This window comes from Paroedura picta, chromosome 12, assembly GCF_049243985.1.
Source record: "Paroedura picta isolate Pp20150507F chromosome 12, Ppicta_v3.0, whole genome shotgun sequence".
Lineage (NCBI taxonomy): Eukaryota > Metazoa > Chordata > Lepidosauria > Squamata > Gekkonidae > Paroedura > Paroedura picta.
The window spans coordinates 20138368-20159273 of NC_135380.1; the positions used below are offsets into that span (position 1 = coordinate 20138368).

Consider the following 20906-nt stretch of genomic DNA (forward strand, 5'->3'; position numbering starts at 1 on the left):
ATCCTAATAATACAAAAGTTAGCAACAAGAGCTTCCTTGAGCGATGGGGTAAAATAGTCCCTATCAGTTTTCCTACTGTGGCCAGACTAGGGACTTACCACTTTTTCTAAAATATAAGCTGCAAATTCAAGCAAGAGGTCCCCCGTTGAGGTCTATGGCTCTATATCTTATGTATAAGGATATATATAAGAACCAACTCTTCTATATCTGACAATGGTATTTCTTGATAGATTTCATTTTCATGTAAAGTGTTACTCAAATCTACCCAGGTAAGGTATTGTAATGTTGATTGTCTATGAGATGGAGGTGTCCACTCAAGTATCTGCATTAAATTGCCCCTAACACATTTTCAGAAAACTTACTAGATCTTCAGTTGACACAGTCCCTTGAGCTGTTTCACTTGTCTCTGGTCAACTCTAGAATTTTTGCTTATTCTAGAATGTCATTATATTTGTCACAGAAGGACAGTGCAGGAATCCTGACCTCACAAATTCAGTACTGAAAGGTCTGTTGGCGACTGATGAGGGCTTAGATTACTTAAGTGTCCCTTTTTTTAAAAGACCAGAATCCCATGCCAGGAATTTGGGTTGAACCAGAAAAAGTCCAAACTCTGAAATAAAAAGCCCAGCACAGTAGAAAATATTACCAGTAGAAACCAGTTTGTCAGAGTTTATTGTGGTCCAAAAAAAGAACATAATGAGGAAAAGGTTTTAATGACATCTCTTCAGATGAATGCAGCTCTGACTTTGGTGAATCTTCAAAGGCAAAGGATAATGTGTAACCCAGTAGCAATGAACAAAGTTTTGTTTCCCCCTTACTGGTGCTTTTGAATACTGCTTCACTGAAATGAAGCCACAACAGTGCTGGAGGAAGTCAGACAAGAGGGAAGAGATTAAGCCAAAATTACAGAGATTTGGGACACTCTGGTAAGAACACCGTGGGATTTCAAGCGTGGTCATGGCCCTTCCCAACCCTCCTGGCAGCTCATAAAAAGATCAAACTTGGGCCTCTTGAGTGTAAAGCCTGCAGTGTTTCACGGAGCAATAATACCAAATAAGTCACAAGACAGATGAAGAGAGGGGCTGTGAGATTCCTCTCCTGCGGTCCACCTCCAGGAAATATCCTGCCTACCAAGGGTTAATCCCTCTGTGCCCTTTCCCTCTCCATAAACAGATTCTAGTTGCTCTGAATTACCATACAGATTAAGAAAGCAGAGCCTGTGATTGCAGGAGTGCCTTCCTTCAAGTGGCCCAGAGACCCTCAGCAAGTTCTTGACTCCCCCCCCCCAGAGAGATTTTCGCTTTCCTCTGGAAATGTGCAGCCCTTCTCCTTTGTCCCCTCCCTTTGCACCTGCTTCTTCTCTCTGATGAGAATGGCCTCTAATGACTCCAATTTGGAAAAGAACCCAGAGACGTAGCAACTCAGCCAGATGGCTTCCCAACAGGCCTCTCCTGCATTCTGATGCTAGCAAATGCCCCGCAGCCCCCTCCCAGCCCCCAGCAAAAGAATGTCGATGTTTCCCAGCATTTTGGCCTGGCTAATAATTGCATCACTCTCTGTATTCATTTTACGCGTCTGTCTCTCATTCAGAGATGAGTGGTTCATAGATTCATGTTCATAGATTTTCTTCAATTTCCTCCTGTAGGCATAAGAATGTATCTTTGGGGAATGAACCTTCTCTCCAGACTTCATGAATATGTTTTGTGTACGGAAAATAAAGATGGACCGGCCCTTTAAGTATATCATCTACCAACCATATATGGGAAATGGTGATGATAATAATCCTTAGCATTCTTATTGAGCTTTCGAGCATTTATTGGTTTAGTACATTGTTATGCAACCTTTCACCCAAAGAGCTCAGGGTGGCATACATGCTTCTTCCATCCTCCACTTTATCTTCTCAACAACCACCCTGTGATGTAGAACAAACTGAGCGAGAGAATAACTAGATCACCTTGCAAGCTTTGAACTTGGGTCTCCCAGATCCTAGTCCAACAGTCTAATCTGGAAACCAACATGGCATTGAAACACTTGGCCTACATTGTCATGTTCAGTCCTTAAGGCAACCCGATATTATATCAATGTTGCATGGGGGAGGGGGATGAGAATGACTTTCCTATAACCACCTAATGAGTCCATGGCAGAGGTGACATTTAAACAGAAGAAGAAGAAGAGTTGGTTCTTATATGCTGCTTTTCCCTACGCGAAGGAGGCTCAGAGCGGCTTACAGTCGCCTTCCCATTCCTCTCCCCACAACAGACACCCTGTGGGGTGGGTGAGGCTGAGAGAGCTCTGATATCACTGCTCTGTCAGAACAGTTTTATCAGTGCCGTGGCGAGCCCAAGGTCACCCAGCTGGCTGCATGTGGGGGAGCGCAGAATCGAACCTGGCATGCCAGATTAGAAGTCCGCACTCCTAACCACTACACCAAACTGGCTCTCTAACAGCTGACACCCCAAGTCACAGCTTATGTTATTGACCATTATTATTAGTATTAGTTAAGTATTAGTATTGGTTGAGGCCAGGGTGAGGTCTCGGTGTTATCATCAGAGGTTCCCTCAAGGTGTGTTAGATCAGGCTCCTCACTCCCAGTAAGAGAGAGCTTTTTGGCCCATGTGCTGAATGGGGTGGGTGGGTGACTGGAACTCTCATTGATCGCCATCTGGTTAATTAAGGGGTGTTTTAGGAGCTTTTACTGTGTTTTATTGCATTGTTGTAAACTGCTGCGAGACTTTTTGAGAGCAGCAGCATATAAATGTAAAAATAAATAAATAGTATTAGTATTAGTACTATATGAGATTTATAAACCACCCCTCCCTGCAAGGCATGCTATGGCAGATGTGTCTTTGGATTTGATTAAAATTTCTGTCTATGTCTGTAGTAACAAATATATAAAGAAATAAAGATGCGGAGAATGACAGAACTCTTTGGTGGAATAAAAATTTTAGATTTAAACTGGAGTAAGAAGTCCAGGGTGATAGCTAGATCTTTATTCCCCCCAAAATTGAGCATTTTACTCATGTAAGAGAATCCCTGGGCTATGCCCGTGTTTCCCCAAAGCAAAGAGTTACTTCCCCCTTTCCCAGGTTCCCCACACTTGTGAGTGTGGGAAGAGGCTTTCTTGAGTTGCCATTATAATTCCCCTGCAGGTCAACTGAGATGAATCACCACCTCTTATGCCTATCTAGTTCAGCTTCTTGAGCGGCCGCAGTTTTAGGCACTCAGCTGTGTTTCCTGGTAACTCAGGATGTCATTTGAAATGTCAGTTTGGTAATCCTTTATTGAACTTTCCCCAAAAACTATTACAAGTCCAGTCTGAAAACAGAACAGGTGGATTCTCAGGAGGTGCCACAACTAGAAGCCAGACTAATTCAGACTCACATTCTAATCCACATGAAGATCATACACCAAGTCGCTAAGCCACAATCTGCAAAATCGTGTATATGATACCAGTCCAGAAGGAATACCCATAGTGCATTTCAGAAAGGACTCTCCACTTACAAGTGTGCTGAGAAATGGAAGGGTGGTTGCAGTCCTGTGTAAATCATCACAACTTCTAAAACTGAATCAGGAGGTTCACATTTATTAGTGCACAGCAAGTAAACCTACAAAGACTTTTAGCCAATTGTATTTTACTCCAATTGATTGCATTTAAATGTTTTTTAAAACTCTTGTAAAGGTGACCTTCTGATAAATAAAACCCTTTTATTTACAGATTCAAAATTGTGTGACAAATTTGGATACAGAGCAGAAAGTAATTTTTCTCTGTTATTGAATATAGAACAGGGTTGGTGGAAACAGCAGGTAGCAGATTGTTCAAGAGTTTCCAAAATCTTTGCATTGGAACTCAAGTGTGCCTTCACAACAATCAATCAATCTGAAAACATGTTCTATTCTCCTTCAGATCTACCACGCTCAGTCCTCTGAAGGTCTTCTGCTGATTCTGATTCCATTGCTGAACTACAATCAGCTACCCAAGAGGCTCCCCCTCACTGGCGGTCTTCAGGCAGAGGCTAGACAGATATCAAAAATGCGTTAGGCCAGTGGCTCCCAAACGTTTTCCAGTTGCCCCCCCCCCTGGTTCCTAGACCACATCCATTTACCCTACATGCTTGCACGCACGCACACACACGCACACACAAACACTATACTGCTTTCCTGATGTTAGGTCTACTGCAAACACACTATACTGCTCGAACTTCTTTTTGGGTTGTTGTGCAGCAACCTGATTTTAGCCTGGAAAAAAGTTTACAAAAACATACAAGTTCTTTGTAAAAGTAATGTATAAAAACCACTGGGCCTCACTGGGGAGAAAGATGAGAAAAAAGAGAGATGCAAGCAATTGAAAATCCCGAGCAAGCCAGAGAAGGCTTTTCCAGCCACCCAAAGACAGAGGCTATTGGAGAAGGGTTGCCAACCCTGGGTGAAGAAATTCATGGAGATCTGGCGTGGAGCCTGCAAAGGACAGAGTCTGAGGAAGGGAAGGAGTTCAGCAGGAATATGATCCAATCCAGCCCACCTTCTGCAGCTGTCATTTTCTTTAGGAGGCTAAGCAGGGATGTCCCTGGTCAGAACTGAGATGAGAGACCACCAAGGAAGTCCAGGGTCGCTACTACCCAGAGTCACGCAAAGGCAAACCACCTTGAAACATCTCTCACTAGGAAAATGTGGATGCAGCAAGAAGAGTCAAAGACTTTGACTGTCAAACTGCTCCCCCCTACTGCCCCCAAACTTCTCACCATCCCTCTACTTCCCCAAAATATCTCACTGCCCCCCTGGATCCATCTACTGCCTGGGGGGGGGTGTACCCCCACTGTGGAAACTGCTACTCTTACCAATCCCCCTCCTAAAACATGCCTAAGCTAACCCTAGCCCCAATATATATCCTAATATGAATCCCTATTGTTTTCATATTTTTACATGTAAATCAGGTTAAAAAATCCTTATACATCCCATGGCCTTTCCTAAGCATGCTGTCCCTAGCCCTAATGCTCCCACTAAACGTAAAAAACCCTGAACCATACCAAAGCTCACCCTAACCCTAACCTAAGAATTTACCCTAATATAAATCCCTATTTTTTTACATTGGGGTATAATGTCATAGCGCCCACCCTTCAAAAGCCACTCTTTTCTCCAAGGGAACTGATTCTCATTATCTGGATCAGATTCCAGGCCCCCACATGGTGATCAGCAATCGGGCTCCAAAAGTTGGGACTGGGGGAGTTTCTGGATCATGAGACATCAACCCAGGCCATCACATCTAGCATTGCTGAAGATGCCAGCCCCCAAGTGGACCCTAGGGATCTCCTGGAACTTCAGTGCATCTCCAAACTACAGAAATTGGCTCCCCTGGAGAAAATGGATGTTTTGGAGGGTGGACTCCATGGCACTACACCCAAGTAGGATCCCAGTTCTCCTCAGGCTCCAGCCCCAAATCTCCAGGAGTTTCCCAGCCTGGAGCTGGAGACCCTACTCTCCCCACCACCACCACCACCACCACCACCACAACCACCACCTGTGGCCAACCCAACTTTAGGCTGTCCTTTCAGCAGCAGGAAGGGGCCACGTTCTAAAGAGCAGCTCCTTATTTCCAGTTCCATCAAGGCTTCGGCAGCTTTTCCTTCTCAGCCAAATGGCTTAACCCACCTGAGCAACGCCAGTTTGTGGAGGACATGAGGCATCTCAGGTGGGAGGTGGCCCTGTGCACATAGGAGAGGACTGAGATGGCAGAGAGGTTTTCCACCCTGCTGCTGGCAGCATGAGCAGAGGGACAGCCCATCCTCACTTCTCAGATCTGCACTGCACTGGCCTGGATAGCCCAGACACACCTGCGGGTTCTGCAGCCAACAGGAACCTTTCCTTGCCCTCCTCCAAGTAACCACCTTTCAAATACTTAAAGAGACCAACCACGCCCCCTCTGAACCTTGACACATCTCTTGTTGTTTGGATGGTCCCCTACAGTCCCATTGAGAGCGTTTTGCTTCTGGGTCACGAAACTCCTGAGCCCAGCCTAAGAAAAGGTGCATTTGTATTGAAGGGAGTTCCAAAGGCACTGCTCTGCAAATGTTTTGATCTAGCTTCCCCTGCCCCACCATATTTTGTCTGCCACCCTCTAGATTAGGGCAGGGAAATGGTTGAGAGGCAATGAAGCAGATGTGATCTGTCAGAGCTTCTACAGCGAGACATCAGGATGGTCCCCCAGAGTCCCCGTGAAGTGCCTCCCCCACCCACACTAACTGAGCAGCGCCTTGACGGTAATTGGGGTGTATTTAGTCATTACCCTTATGCAGTAATTAGCACCTTCTGATTTTCCTTTTTGTTAAAAGTTCGCTAGAAAGGACAACTGAAAAGTACTTTGGCAAGGCTGAGGAACTAGAGATGCCCGCAGCATACCACACCGGAGAGACACAGAATGCACATCTGCCACTAAAGCATGTCTCATTCAAAGCGTTTTTCTTTTTAAAACCATCCCTGTCACTTTCTACAATGAAATGTTGGCAGCTGCCCTCATCTTCTCCCAATCTTCTTCCTCTTCATCTGCCATTCTGAAGCCATCAGACAGGGTGAGGATATGCAAAGAAGATACTAATTATTACAGAGGTACAGGTAGAAAAAGCCTCTTTAAAAGCTATTGTTATTGAAATTAGGCAGCCATAGTGCATAGGGATCATTAATCTAGCAGCCTTAAGAAAGTGTCATAAAGAGGAAAGGGGTTTGGGAATCAACTGTTAAGTTCAGTCTGAATATAACCACACTCACAATGGTAACACTTTGCATTTATATGGCACTTACAGCATTCTAAGCCCTTTGTGTACACTATCTTGTTGCAGTCTTTACAACATACCTTTTCCTTTACTTGTCCCACTAAACACATCCCTCCCCAATTGCTTGCCTGCTGGTCAGAGGGACCCAGCAACCCTAGGAAGGGGTCCCAAGAGATAATGGTTTTCCTAATTGCCACCTGGAGCACTGGTAGCAGAGATGAGAATCAGAATCACGCAGTGCTGGAAAAGAACCCCAAAGGGCCAGGCAGTCCAGCCCTCCCCACCTTCTCAGGGACTTAAAAATCACACAGTCCAGACAGGTGCTCATCCAATCTCCTCCTAAAAACTTCCTACAAAGGAGACTCCACCACCCGCCGAGGCAGCATATTCCGTCTTCGAACAGCCCTCACCATCAGAAAATCTTTAAAAAATTTAAGAACCTCCTTAAAGATTTGAATCCTTTGCTCCTAGTCCTTGTCTCTAAAGCCGCAGTAGACAACTTGGCCCCCTCTTCAACATGAACCTGTAGTCTAGACCAGGGATAGTCAACCTGTGGTCCTCCAGATGTTCATGGACTACAGTTCCCATGAGCCCTTGCCAGCAAACACCATTCATTTTTAGGTCCTATGCAACACCTTATCAACCAGCATTTAACAGCCAAACCTAAGGCATTTATGCTTTCTCATTTTACTTGCTGGTAAGCTCCTATTTCTTTGGTGGAGGTGGGGGGAATTCTGTTCTGCACATGTTCTTCTGCTCCTAGTGGTAGATTCAACATCAAACAGTTTTTATTTCCAGCGCATATCCCTGCAGATTTAAAGTACAGATTTTCATGCTAAAAATAAATCTGTATGATATTGAATCGACCACTAGAGGGAGCAATGCACATGCAGAACAGAAACAGGATCTTACCAGTGAGTTTAAAAACCCCACCGTAGACACCTGGAAGTAGCTATAAAAAGCTTTCCCATCACTCCAAAAACTCACATGAGGATCTGTGGTAGAGATCCTGCTCTTTATGCAGAAGATCCTAAATTCAATCACTGACATCTCCAGTCTGGAAGGTATTATATAATAAAGAAGTACCTTTGTCAGTGATATTCTACAGAGTTGTTGTCAAACAAAAACAAAACTGTTAAGTGAACCAATGGCTGGATAGCATATTAAGGACCTTCATATGGTCCCTGCAAGATCATACAACTGCTAGCTGCAGAAGTTCTTTCCTCTGCTTCCACAAACTGGATAATATATTAATATCCTGCCCTGGTTTCTGAAGCTCCATGTGTTAGTAATAACATTTAAGCACACACTAGTTCCAGCTGTCCTGCCACGTCATTTTCATCCCACCCTTCAAAAGCAGCTCAGGGCAGCATAACCAATTCTCCTCTATTTTGCCCTCACCAAAACCCAGCGAGGTAGGTCAGTCTGACTTGTCTTGAATTTACCCAGTGCACTTCACCATCTAGTGGGAATTCGGCCATTGAGATGAGCTTCCAGATATTTACAAGAACCATGGATGGAGCTCTGTTTAGCACTAAGATGCCTCAGCTTTCTGTAGGAGCCCAACCAAGAGGACTCCATCCATGAAACTCTCAGACTAAACGTCTTTATAAAGTTGGTGTGAAGTTTAACCAGAGGCTGATTTATGGCACTCTCATGGGATTTCCAAGGCTTAGAGACATTCAGCGGTGATAGCAACCATGGTGTTCGTTGGTGGTCTCACATCCAACTACTACACCCTGCTGAACCTAATAAAAGCTAAGATCTAAGAAGAAGAGTTGGTTTTTTTCTACAGGAATCCCTGTACTATTAGACCAAGACGATTACCCTCTGAAACTACCTGCAGGCCTGGCATGAGTCTTCCAGCATAGACCTCAGTGCTGCGAACCACCCGCACACAGGGAAACATGCATGAGTTAGCTTAACCCACACAATGGGGTATCCGTATGCAGGGAAAATATTCACGTAGGGAAACAATCACAACCGAAGCAGCCTACATCATGCTGAGACCTGGTAAACACAGACACCCTCATTTAAATATATGCAAATACCCAAGTCTGTTGCCTTAGCACCAAGCTTGCAGCCATGGGCAATTAGACCCTGCTGAACTCAACGGAACATGTTTCCAAACACGCTTAAGGCTGCGACTGTAAGTTAAGCAAGAAAAATTGTGGATTTCCCACCCAGACATACACACAAAACAAGCACAAATCATCTTCCTTTGACAGGCCACTTTTATCTTCCACACACTGTGCAGGGCAGACTTTCAAGGGAGGTCGTAGAATCATAGAATCATAGAGTTGGAAGGGGCCATACAGGCCATCTAGTCCAACCCCCTGCTCAACGCAGGATTAGCCCTAAGCATCCTAAAGCATCCAAGAAAAGTGTATATCCAGCCTTTGCTTGAAGACTGCCAGTGAGGGGGAGCTCACCACCTCCACTGCTGAACTACTCTGTGAAAAATTTCTTCCTGATATCTAGCCTATATCGTTGTACTTGAAGTTTAAACCCATTACTGCGTGTCCTCTCCTCTGCAGCCAGCAGAAACAGCATCCTGCCCTCCTCCAAGTGACAACCTTTCTTGAGTAGTGGGCAAAGCTGCAGCAATAAGGAACTGAGAGGACCTCCCCCCACTCAAATAAATCCCCTGCTTAAAATGCACAGTCATTGCTGGCTTCCCCCATTCTTTGCTCAATATATTTCCCGTTCTGTGCCCCCCAAGCCCGTGGGCATGATAAAGCTACATCAGTTTTCCACGGCCGTTCTACAAGATCTCTCTCTCTCAAAGGAGACCGTACTCATGGAGCCCTGGCTAAGCAGAGCCAGAATGCTTGTGCTGCAGAATCATCATACAATCAACAACAAAGCATGAGAAAACTTAGGATTCCTTAGCATAGATACTGTTCTGTCAGTCTCCACTCACCTTTTGTAACCTTTACAACAACCTTGTAGGGTAGGGTTAGTATCATTGCCCTCATATGAAAGAGGAGAGTGAACAAGGGGCTTTCCTCAGCCCAATTAGGGAGTTTGGGGCAGAAGCAAAATGTGAACCAAGGAACAGCTCAGGATCATGGCTGCTGTTTTTTAAAATAATAATATGCCAAATGGCTGGAATACAGGGCAGAAGCAGGTAGATTTTTAGGCTGCCGTCTTCAGAACATTTTCCTGGGAGTAAATGAGAGTTACCAGCTGTGGGTTGGGAAATACCTGGAGACTTTGAGGGTGGAGCCAAGAACAGGCAGGGTCTGGGCGGGGGAGGGACCTCAGTGGAGCACAAAGCTATGGACTCCACCCTCCCAAGCAGCCATTTTCTCCAGGGCAACTGATCTCTGTCGCCTGGAGATGAGCTGTAATTCCAGGGGATCCCCAGGCTGGCATCCCTAGCTCAGTAAACTCTCCTGACTGGAATGGGATTCACTTTTGAACAGACCTGCTAAGGATTTCTCCCCCATGGAAAGATGCAAGCACAAAGGGTGACTGAGTACAATTGCTGTTGAATACAAGGGCAGCTCGTCAACCTGGTGTTTTGCAGCCTTTCTGTTACTGGTGGGGCCTCTTTTGCCTCCTTTCTGAACCCAGCATGCTGCCTTGGGGGAATCAGGCCATTTGGTGCCTCAAGCCAAGTCCTGTCTCCTCTGAATGGCAACAGCTCTGCAGGAAGAAAACTGGCTCCCTGTAATGTCTCCTATTAGAGAGTTTTTAATTTGAGACAGAACTGTGAGACCTTCTATATACAAAGCCTTATGCCTCTCCCTCCCTCTTTCTCTCTGAACTGTGCTGCCCTGACCCTCTTGTTCTTGAGTAATTGGTACAGCACTATCTCCAATTCCCTACCCTTCAATCCTGTATCATCTATATGGGCCTTATTTTATTAAAAAGCAAGTTGAATATTCAGGGAAGAGCCCCGTCTGTCAGAGAACGAGACCTCTGCAGCGTGGATCACCGCCTCCTTCCAACTATAGTCATTGGCCCGTTGACCTTACCAGCTTTCTAAAACTGATGTGAATTCAATTGTACACGGTCCATGCAAATGATTGGCACTAATTAGTGGCAGATGCACCAGAGGTCTCCGCTCCCTATCCTCCTCCTGAAGGAAATCAAAAAGACAGCGATTATCACCTGCATCCTTACTAACAAGTTAAATTCCATCTTCCTTGGGTGAGTTGGTAACAACAAAGATCCCCTTTCCGGCCAGCCCTCTTCTCTACATGCTTTCCACAAAACTGCAGAAATCCAGATATGCCCAGATGGTTCCCCTGCCCTTTCCACACCACCCCTAGTCCTTTCAGTCCAACACCTGAGAGGTGACAGGTGTGATCTTCTCCAGGGATAAGTCAGTCTCGCCCTCCGTATGCACTACAGCGGACAAGACAGCTGCATTATTGGGAGAGGTTTGGGAAGCCCGATCGCCAGCCAGGCCATTGCCCTCCCCTTGTAGAGAGGTTGCATGGGGGAGAAGGTGTGGGTAACTCAGGGTGACCAAGTCCTTCTGGCAGGTGCTGTCCTGATGGTAGGAGACCAGCTCATTGCTGAAATTCACCATCTCCACCGCATTGCTGGGGCACAACCGGCCGCAGCCCAGGAGAGTAGCAAAAGCCTTCCGGAAGTCGGCGTTGAACGCGTAGATGATGGGGTTGAGGGAAGAGTTTGCCCAGCCGAACCACACAAAGACGCTGAAGATGGTCTCGCTGACACAAGGAAATTCCCCCAGCACGTGACGGCTAGGTTCGCAGAACGGTGTCACACAGTTGAGGATAAAGAAAGGAAGCCAGCAGAAGACAAATACGCCCATTATGACCGAGAGGGTCTTGAGGACCTTGGTTTCTTTTCTGAAGGAGTTCTTCAGCGTGGCGTCGTGGGGGCAGCCGTGGGGGCTGTGGCAGCTCTGGGCATGCTCCACGGCCCTCTCCAAAGAAGAAATCCTCCGAATCTGCCTCTGGGCAATGCGGAAGATCCTGGTGTAGGTCACTATCATGATAGCGACAGGAATGTAGAAGCTAATCAGGGAGGAAGAGATGGCATAAGTCCTGTTGAGGCTGGAGTCACAGTTCTCCTCAGAGCTCCATGTGAGATTGGGGCCCATTTCACGGGCTGGGACAAGTTTGCCGGCTTTGTGCCACCTCAGCTGGACAGGTATGAATGAGATCAACACAGAGAGCATCCAAGCCACCCCGATCATGACAAAGGCCACCCGCTGGGTCATTTTCCGCTCATAGCGAAAGGGGCTGGAGATGGCCCAGTAGCGATCCACGCTGATGATGCAGAGGTTGAGGATGGACGCCGTGGAGCACATGATGTCAAAGGCCACCCAGACATCGCAGAAGCCGCCGAACGGCCAGAAGCCAGCTACCTCCGTGACCGCCTTCCAGGGCATCACCAGCACAGCCACAAAGAGATCGGACACGGCTAGCGAGATGACGAAGAAGTTGGTGACCTTGGAGCGCAAATGCCTGAATCTGAGCACCGACAGGCACACGAGAGTGTTGCCCAGCAAGGTCGAGAGGATGAGAAGGAGCAGCAAGGTGGCCATCAGCACTCGGAAGGGAAGCTCTGGGGTGGCCTCCCTCGCCTTGCCTTCCTTCGTGAGGCCACTGTTAGCCATGGCCGACGTACCTCCTCCTCTTCCATGCAGGTGAAGTCCATTCATGGCTCTCTGAGGTCCTGAAGCACCTGCAGTGTTAGATCCCTACCAGTCCAGCTCCTTGATCTTTTCCTTTGCATCCCAGGAGCAACTTCCCCCGGCTCCTACAGCCCGAGCATCCCAGCCAGATTTCCAGCTACAAGAAGCAGCGTTCCAGCCTTTTGTTCCTTTCCAAGATTCCTACTGGCAGCCTGACATTTCCTCCCACCCTCCCTTTTTTTCCTCCAGAGTGCCTCTCGCAGCCCGCCGGTTCTCAGCTACGGCACTTTTCTTTTGGCAGAGTGGATTCAGATGCAAGCGTCCCTCTCCTCTTATTATCAGTAGGCGAAGAGCTACCAACTCTATCGTTTGCTGCAAAATTCTCGTTCCTTTTGCGCTGTCCAGGGATGGAACTCATTAGGAGGGGCAAAGGAGACCAGGGCTTTTGCCACTGTGCCGGATGGATGCTCTTCTCCACAGTTTGCCTCGAGTCGCTCTGCTGCTTACTGCCGTTGTGCTCCCCACCGATGCCGGCCTGCTGAAAATTGTGCTCAAGGGAAAGACTCCTTCTCTCTGTCTGCTCAGAAGCACCATGACCAGCTACCAGGGGTACTTAGCCAAGATGGACAGGCTCACAGGAAATGTAGGACCCGAAGGGAGACAGGAAAGTACCAGAGAATATGAGAATGTGCCGTGAGCTTGTTAGGTATATGGTAACAGCCGTCAGGATTTCACATGCATCCAGATGGAAACAAGAAACTTCACTGGATCAAATACGTGACAATGGCAAAACTTAAATATTTGAGGCACAACAGACTGACATCGGGTTTTAGAAGAAAATGGAATCCAAACTCAGACTATATTGGTCGGCCAGAATGAGATAGAAGAAATAACCGATTTAGAAATTAAATGTTTATATTTTGGAAAACAGGTAGAATGTAGTACGTGGTGTGTGATGTGAGACTACGATGCTGTAATATTACAAGTCCTTTTCTCCTCTTTCTCCCCGGAAGTTATCTTCCAGAAAAATATTTGTTTTGCCTTTTTTGTTTAAGACAGCAAGTTAACATCTTTTTTTAAGTAGTTCTTTATGCAGTATATTGTTTTTAAATAAATACATTTAAAAAAATTAAATGAAGCAAGAGAAGGAGGCTGTTGTTGTTATTACTACTACTACTACTACTACTACTTTTTCCCCAGTGTGCTGCATATCTCCTCTGTCACCCCCTCCAGGTTGCTTATTTGCTGGGGGTTGGATAAAGGGGGAGTGTTAAATTGCCCCTCCCTTTGTTATTTTCCACCCTCACCATTACAGCCTCCAGAGACTCCTTTCAATTAAACAACAACCCCTTCCAGAGGACAGATGTGACAGCACACAATGTGCATGCTTGCCAAGTGCAGAACTAGACGAGCTTCTCAGCACTGTTATCCCTGCTCTTTACCAGTTTGGTAAAGAGAGCCAGTTTGGTGTAGTGGTTAGGAGTGCGGACTTCTAATCTGGCATGCCGGGTTCGATTCTGCACTCCCCCACATGCAGCCAGCTGGGTGACCTTGGGCTCGCCACGGCACTGATAAAACTGTTCTGACCGAGCAGGAATATCAGGGCTCTCTTAGCCTCACCCACCCCACAGGGTGTCTGTTGTGGGGAGAGGAAAGGGAAGGCGACTGTAAGCCGCTTTGAGCCTCCTTCGGGTAGGGAAAAGCGGCATATAAGAACCAACTCTTCTTCTTCTTCTACCAACCAGTAATCCATGGGTGGCCAGCTCCAGACTAGAAAATTCCTGGAAATGTGGAGGTAGAGCCTGGAGAGGGCAAGATGTGAGGAGGGACATCAGTGGCATTATTTTGGCCAATCTACCTTCCAAAGCAGCCATTTTTCCCCAGGGCAACTGACCTCGGTAGTCTGGAAACCTCTTCTCATTCCAGGATATCTCCAGGCCTTACCAGGAAGTTGGCACCCTTACCTCTTAGCAGTTCTAACTCTTCTGCCTAAGCAGTACTTCTCAAAGGAGTCTAGGAACCTCCAGCGTTGACCTAGTTCTAGTGCAGTTTAATCATCAAACTAATGGTCCTTATTAACTTTTCATTTCAGTGGGGCTCCAGCCAGGATCAATATGGCCTCCAACTCTGGGCTTGACATGAAACAGAGCGGAAAGAATCGGCTTCCTACACAGTGTTTGCTTTGTTAGTACATTTCCTTTTATCACTAATGTGTTCTGCTTTCTGCTTCACAGTGTCACACTATCATAAAAAGGGCAAATGGTTGCTAATTTAAAGGTAACAAACATCCACTTAAAATGTTTGGCAGATTTTACTGCAAACTTTGGCTTAGTCTAGCTGCAAGAGTGTTTCTTCCCATGAGAAGGGACCTGAACGTCAGGTCTCTTGCTAGAGTTGCAAACTCCAGGATGGGAAATACTTGGGAGATTTGGGGGCTGGATGATGTTCTTGTCCAGGGTGGACAAAATGTTGGGTGAGGTCTCAGGAGTTTCCCAGGACAGAGAAAATATCTGTGATGTCTCTAGATGGACCTTTGACTTGTTTTCCCAGGCAAAAGGACCTGGTTTACATCAACTGAATTAAGGCAAAAAAGCAAATAGCTTCTTGGTGACCCTGCAGCCTTTCTCAGCTTTTTTAACACTGAGAAACCCCTGAAACATTCTTCAAGCTTTGAGAAACCCCCAAAGTGGCACGATCATGCAGAATATCACTGGGAAGCATATCTATGTACATGTCCAATCAGGGCCCTTCCTCTCCCCCTTCCCCCCCTCCAAGGATATCATCGGCCACAGGGGGAGGGGTCAGACCAACATGACCGTATATTATCATCACCCAATAAATGTTAAACAAATTTTTAAAAATAAAATGAATTAACTCCCACTCATTCAGAAATCCCTTCCAGAGCCATCAAGAAATCCCAGGGTTTCACAAAACCCCTAGATTAGAGGATGGGAAATGTAGAAGGTGTGTTAGGTTTAGGCATGGTAGGTGTGTTAACCAAGACTAATTGTCCTAATTCCTTTAGGACAATTAGCTGCAAAATAAGATTAGAAGCTCCAGCATTCCTTCCAACTTTTACTACCTGTCTTAGGGTAGTTTTCAGATTTTTCAACACTGACTCACACAGGAAGCAAATCACAGTGGAAGCGGTTACCCAGGAAAGCATCCACATGCACTAGCTTTTCTTTAAATGCACTTACCACAGATGCTGGACCATTTGCATTCATGCTAGCACAATAGCACTAGGCAGTCTGCGTTGGTGGCATGCTACCTTCACAAACGGATAGCTCATGAGGTAAGAGCATTTCTGCATAACAAAGGCAGAAAAGCTTCCCCCCTTTCCATGACCTACGACCTGTAAATAAGGTCACAGAGCTTGGCCTGAATGTGATTAATTTTCATGCAATAGGTAAGGTGTACTCAAACTCTAAGATTCCCCTACTATGACATTCTTTGCAAAAAAATATTAGTGAGCACCAAGCATTAGGTGGGCCACCAGCAACTGGTCACTGAATAGACTACCTACCGTATATCCTACCTTCTGCTAGCTGTGCATGAAATACTTGTTCATTCCAGATAGGCAGGCCTGTTAGTCTACAGCGCTGGACAAAGACAGTAATCTGGTGGCCTCTTAATAAAATGTATTCCAACATAAGCATTTGTGAATCATCAGATACGAATCCAATCAAGTCAGCTCTGACCTAGGAAAGTTTACCCTGGAATATAGTATCCTGGGGATATTAGGTGCCTCCAAATTCCAGTTTTGTACTACAGGTACGTTGTTAGGTTACAATCATGCCAATGTTCTGATAGCCAAGCAAATAATTTTGTTCCTATATAAATTCCTGAAATTCAGAATACTATTTAGTGAAAGGTTTATAGGGAACGGTGTGGTGAGACCTGTGTTGTAAAAATAGATTTTTAAAGTGATACTACAGCATTTAGAAAATTTCTGCAATGCTTTTACCAACCAATCCGTAAGATAGTAATACAGCCGTGGCATTCAGTTTTAAAAACCTAACCACCCCTATCTGAAAGATACCAAAGTCTGCTTAGCCCATCATTCTAACAAGTGTCCACCTAGATATCTCCACGGAGCTAATAAGACTTTGAAAGCCACTTAAAACCAGTGGCCACCATCACATATTAGGGCAGTGAACTTAAGCTCATTGTATAGAACTGAAATATGAGCCTCTTGTGGCGCAGAGTGGTAAGGCAGCAGACATGCAGTCTGAAAGCTCTGCCCATGAGGCTAGGAGTTCAATCCCAGCAGGTGGCTCAAGGTTGACTCAGCCTTCCATCCTTCCGAGGTGGGTAAAATGAGTACCCAGCTTGCTGGGGGGTAAACGGTAATGACTGGGGAAGGCACTGGCACCCCGTATTGAGTCTGCCATGAAAACGCTAGAGGGTTTCACCCCAAGGGTCAGACATGACTCAGTGCTTGCACAGGGGATACCTTACCTTTACCTTTTATAGAACTGAATCTCTACTTAAAAGTTACTGGTTCCTTTCTAGCTAGGCCTGTATCTTATGCAGCAGCAGCAAGCCAACCTAAATAGACTGGCCTAAATACAGGAAAGCTGGAAAATGAGGAAGATGGTGTTGCATTAGCACATTCAAATTTATGGCACTGCCGTGAAGCCATGTAGTGCCAGCACTATAGAAAGTGCTCTCCCACTACGAGGAAAATAGCAACTTTAATCCTTGCTTTGGCAAGCCTTTTAAGAAGCAAGCAGCCGAGCTCTACGAAGCCAACGCTCTCCCTGGAAACCAGCCCCATGTAAAACATTTCAGCACTATCCTTGCTAATTACCCTGGCCTTTGCTGTAACTCTGCAGAGTGACCTTAATCAGGGCTTGTAAAACGTGCCCTTCTTCCAAAGGAAACAGCAGTCCTTCTACTGACAACCCACACGACCCCTAAAGGCCTTAGCTTAATGATCTTCTTCCCAGGCACAAGTCCCAGCATTCCACCTCCATGCAAACAAAACAGCCTCGCAGCCAGACCTCTTTCACTGCGAAAGCTGTATAGCTTCCTTCCAACCAACCCAACAGAGATTAAATGCTTCAGAGCAAGGAGGAGGGGAAATGCTTCTGGAAGGCAAGTCGCTTGACACAATATGATCTTTGAAGAGTACAGTTGAGACTACTGCTTATCTGGCTTGGGGATCCCATCAGCCTCGCATCAAAGGCTTAAAATCAAGAAGCACACAATTACCAAACTTTGCTTTTGTATTTTTTTATTGAAGAAAAAGTTGAAACCGGAGTCTCATTTAATGCTGGAGACACAACGGCTGCCTTTCCCATTCACAAAGTCATTGATCCTCTGCTCTGGAATCTGGAGCACTAGGAAATCTCTTTGGCCCCCAGCAGCATCCAAGTAAATCCAATTTAGCAACAGTACTTTCCCACTTTCCATTTTTAGGCAACGGTGGCGGAGTTTGGCTTTTGCCACCACAATACATCCGTGAAGCAGTTGATTCTCTTTCACACGCCCTGTGTTTTGGGGGGATTTGTCTGCAGACCAATGTAACTAATAACAGTTTATAAATCAGTCCATCCCTGATGCTTAGATATTTATACCCTGCTTTTCTGCTTAATGGGGACTCAAAGCAGCTTACAACATTATGCCTACCTTCCATTTTACCCTCACAGCCACAACCCCTTGAGGTGGGTTAGGCTAAGAGAGTGTGATTGGCCCAAGGTCACCCAAGGGCACTCCATGGCAGAGTCGAAGATGCTATAACACAGGTATAACGTCTACAATCCACCCACACGGTTCACCCCCACAACCATCTCATGTCTAACAGGTTTTCTAGTATTCTGAAGCATTACAAAAACTTATGATTTCTATACAGACACTCCTTCTTTCAAGAATATAGAAGAAGAAGAGTTGGTTCTTATATGCCACTTTTCCCTACCCGAAGGAGGCTCAAAGCAGCTTACAGTTGCCTTCCCATTCCTCTCCCCACAACAGACACCCTGTGGGGTGGGTGAGGCTGAGAGAGCCCTGATATCACTGCCCGTTCAGAACAGTTTTATCAGTGCCGTGGCAAGCCCAAGGTCACCCGGCTGGCTGCATGTGGGGGAGCGCAGAATTGAACCCGGCATGCCAGATTAGAAGTCCTCACTCCTAACCATTACACCAAACTGGCTATATACAGGTATATAATTGATAGAGGTCAGACAAGCAAGGGAAATCAGGCTCATTATCATTCCCTTTGGCTACTCAAGTGAAATGATGTCACAGTTGAATTGCAACATAGGCCACTTCAAACAAAGCATGAACAATTTGGCATTAACTGTTGAATATCTCTTCCAACCTCCTAGAGTAGCAAATATTTTAGATACAGAAGTAGGAGGAATATACACAATAATGCCTCTGCTTCCTGTCTCTTGCATGGAGGACTGAAAAGAAAAGCTCTCGAATGTTCAAAAACACAGCAGAAACCTTTACCATTCAGGTAGCAAGAATCCAGGATTTTGAGCTAAGCAAATAAAACAGTCAATACTTCATTAATTCTTCTGGAGTCACAGATATGAGAATCAGGGAAAAGGGCAGTTTAAAATAATATGCTCTCTAGTAACAAGCATATCTATAGGGCTGTGAGTCAAACGTAGTATAGGTAGAGAATTCAGTTTACTTTGATTTTTTTAAAGTCACCTTTCTAGCCCTTATGGATGCAGTTACACTACAGTTACACTGTAGAAAATCCTTATAGAACTGTCACAACTCAAAGAGGTGGTTACGTATATTGCCAGTGAGTAGGAGTGAAGCTTCAAGCATCCATGCCCCTCCAACCAATAATATAGAGATTAACAAATGTAGGAGCGGTGAGCAAATTTATATTTTTCTGCTTACTTTGCATAGTGAGGTTTTAGTCCACAGGTTCTTTTAGTGTAGAATTTGAATTGCTTAGACACAGAGCCTTTTTTAGTGGTAGTGTACACACACATTCCAACACCCAGCAAACAGCACCACAGTGGAGAATTGATGGTACTTCCTGCTAACAGCACCAACTAGCCTGTACTTGGCCAACAAAGGTGGCATTCAGCTCTGGTGAGGATGTGTATGTTGTAGGCAGAACTGAAAAGAAGGTAGTAACAACAAAGAAGTAACAGCAGGCAGAAAGAGGCCTCCAATGAACAGACAGTGCAGGGCTGTAAGCACATGTGAAGCTATCATAGTTATACCAATAATACTCCTAGCCCAGGAGTATCTGCTGTGCCTGTCTGCAAAGCTCACTGCTAAGAGATGGCCATGGAGCACACTAGGACCTCAGTCGTAAGCTATAGCCTTTCCTCATTTGAATGTATTTTCCCAGTTCTCTAAGTCAGGGGCAGTCAACCTGTGGTCCTCCAGATATCCATGGACTACAATTCCCATGAGCCCCTGTTAGCAAACGCTGGCAGGGGCTCATGGGAATTGTAGTCCACGGGCATCTGGAGGACCACAGGTTGACTACCCCTGCTCTAAGTAGTAGATGAACACTCTAATGGGACACAGAACTGTTAAAAGTTTGCTCCCCTCTCCAAAAACAGCATAGGCCCTCTGTTTTATCTTCATTAACACTGAGGAGGAAAGTCTATGACTGAGCTGTACCACTTCGGACTGCAGACAGAGCTCTCCTGCTGGAATACACCTCCAAACACGGAAAAGTAGCATGCTAGGAAAAAAGCTATACTTGAACCCTTCTCTCTAACATATTCGTTTTCTAGGTATAAAGTGGGTTTTTTTGTGTTGCGGGGGGGAGATAAAACAGTTATCTATCATGTCACACACATATACACCCTGATTGCAGTCTAAAGCAGTATAGCCCAACATATTTATGCACTAACCCAGGAGTAGTCAACCTGTGGTCCTCCAGATGTTCATGGACTAGAATTCCCATGAGCCCCTGCCAGCATTTGCTGGCAGGGGCTCATGGGAATTGTAGTCCATGAACATCTGGAGGACCACAGGTTGACTACCTCTGCATTAACCGGATACTCTGTGCCCCGGAACACAAATCAGACCCAAACGAAGCTTCTTTGCTCACCAACACAAGCATGATTCGTTTTATCTTTTCTGGGGAGTCTATTTGGCTCTTTATCTTATGCATATCCCAATTAGACAAAGGAAAAGGAGTGAAGTTGCTAGAAAGGCATTTGCACATGCAGCTGATCCAATGCAAAGGCAGTGGTGTTATAACCCTTTGCACTGTATTTAAAACTGGAAGAAAATTCCTATAATACATTTTAAAGACCAAAGTCCTACAGTGCAACCCACAGCTCCAAGGTTTTTAAAGAGATAAGCTCCAAAGGAGGAAAAGCAGAATATACTATTTAAACTCTCTCAAAATGAAATTATTCTAGTTAGCTACATGCATAAGGGTGAAAAATAAAATATCAAACTGTAGCTATTGGTGCAGTAGTTAGGAGTGTGTACTCCTAATCTGGTGACCCAGGTCTGATTCCCCGCTCCCCCACATGCAGCCAGCTGGGTGACCTTGGGCTCACCACGGCACTGATAAAGCTGCTCTG

The 20906-nt window shown here is 45.7% G+C and overlaps 1 protein-coding gene across 1 annotated transcript; it reads right to left on the reverse strand.

Annotated features, from left to right (window-relative positions):
• Positions 1–10672: 10672 nt before the first annotated feature.
• Positions 10673–12595, reverse strand: LOC143821468 (D(1) dopamine receptor-like). The gene has a single exon (XM_077305453.1). It carries the CDS (start codon positions 12409–12411, stop codon positions 11050–11052), a length of 1362 nt encoding a protein of 453 aa, XP_077161568.1. The 5' UTR covers positions 12412–12595; the 3' UTR covers positions 10673–11049.
• Between the last annotated feature and the right edge of the window lie 8311 nt (positions 12596–20906).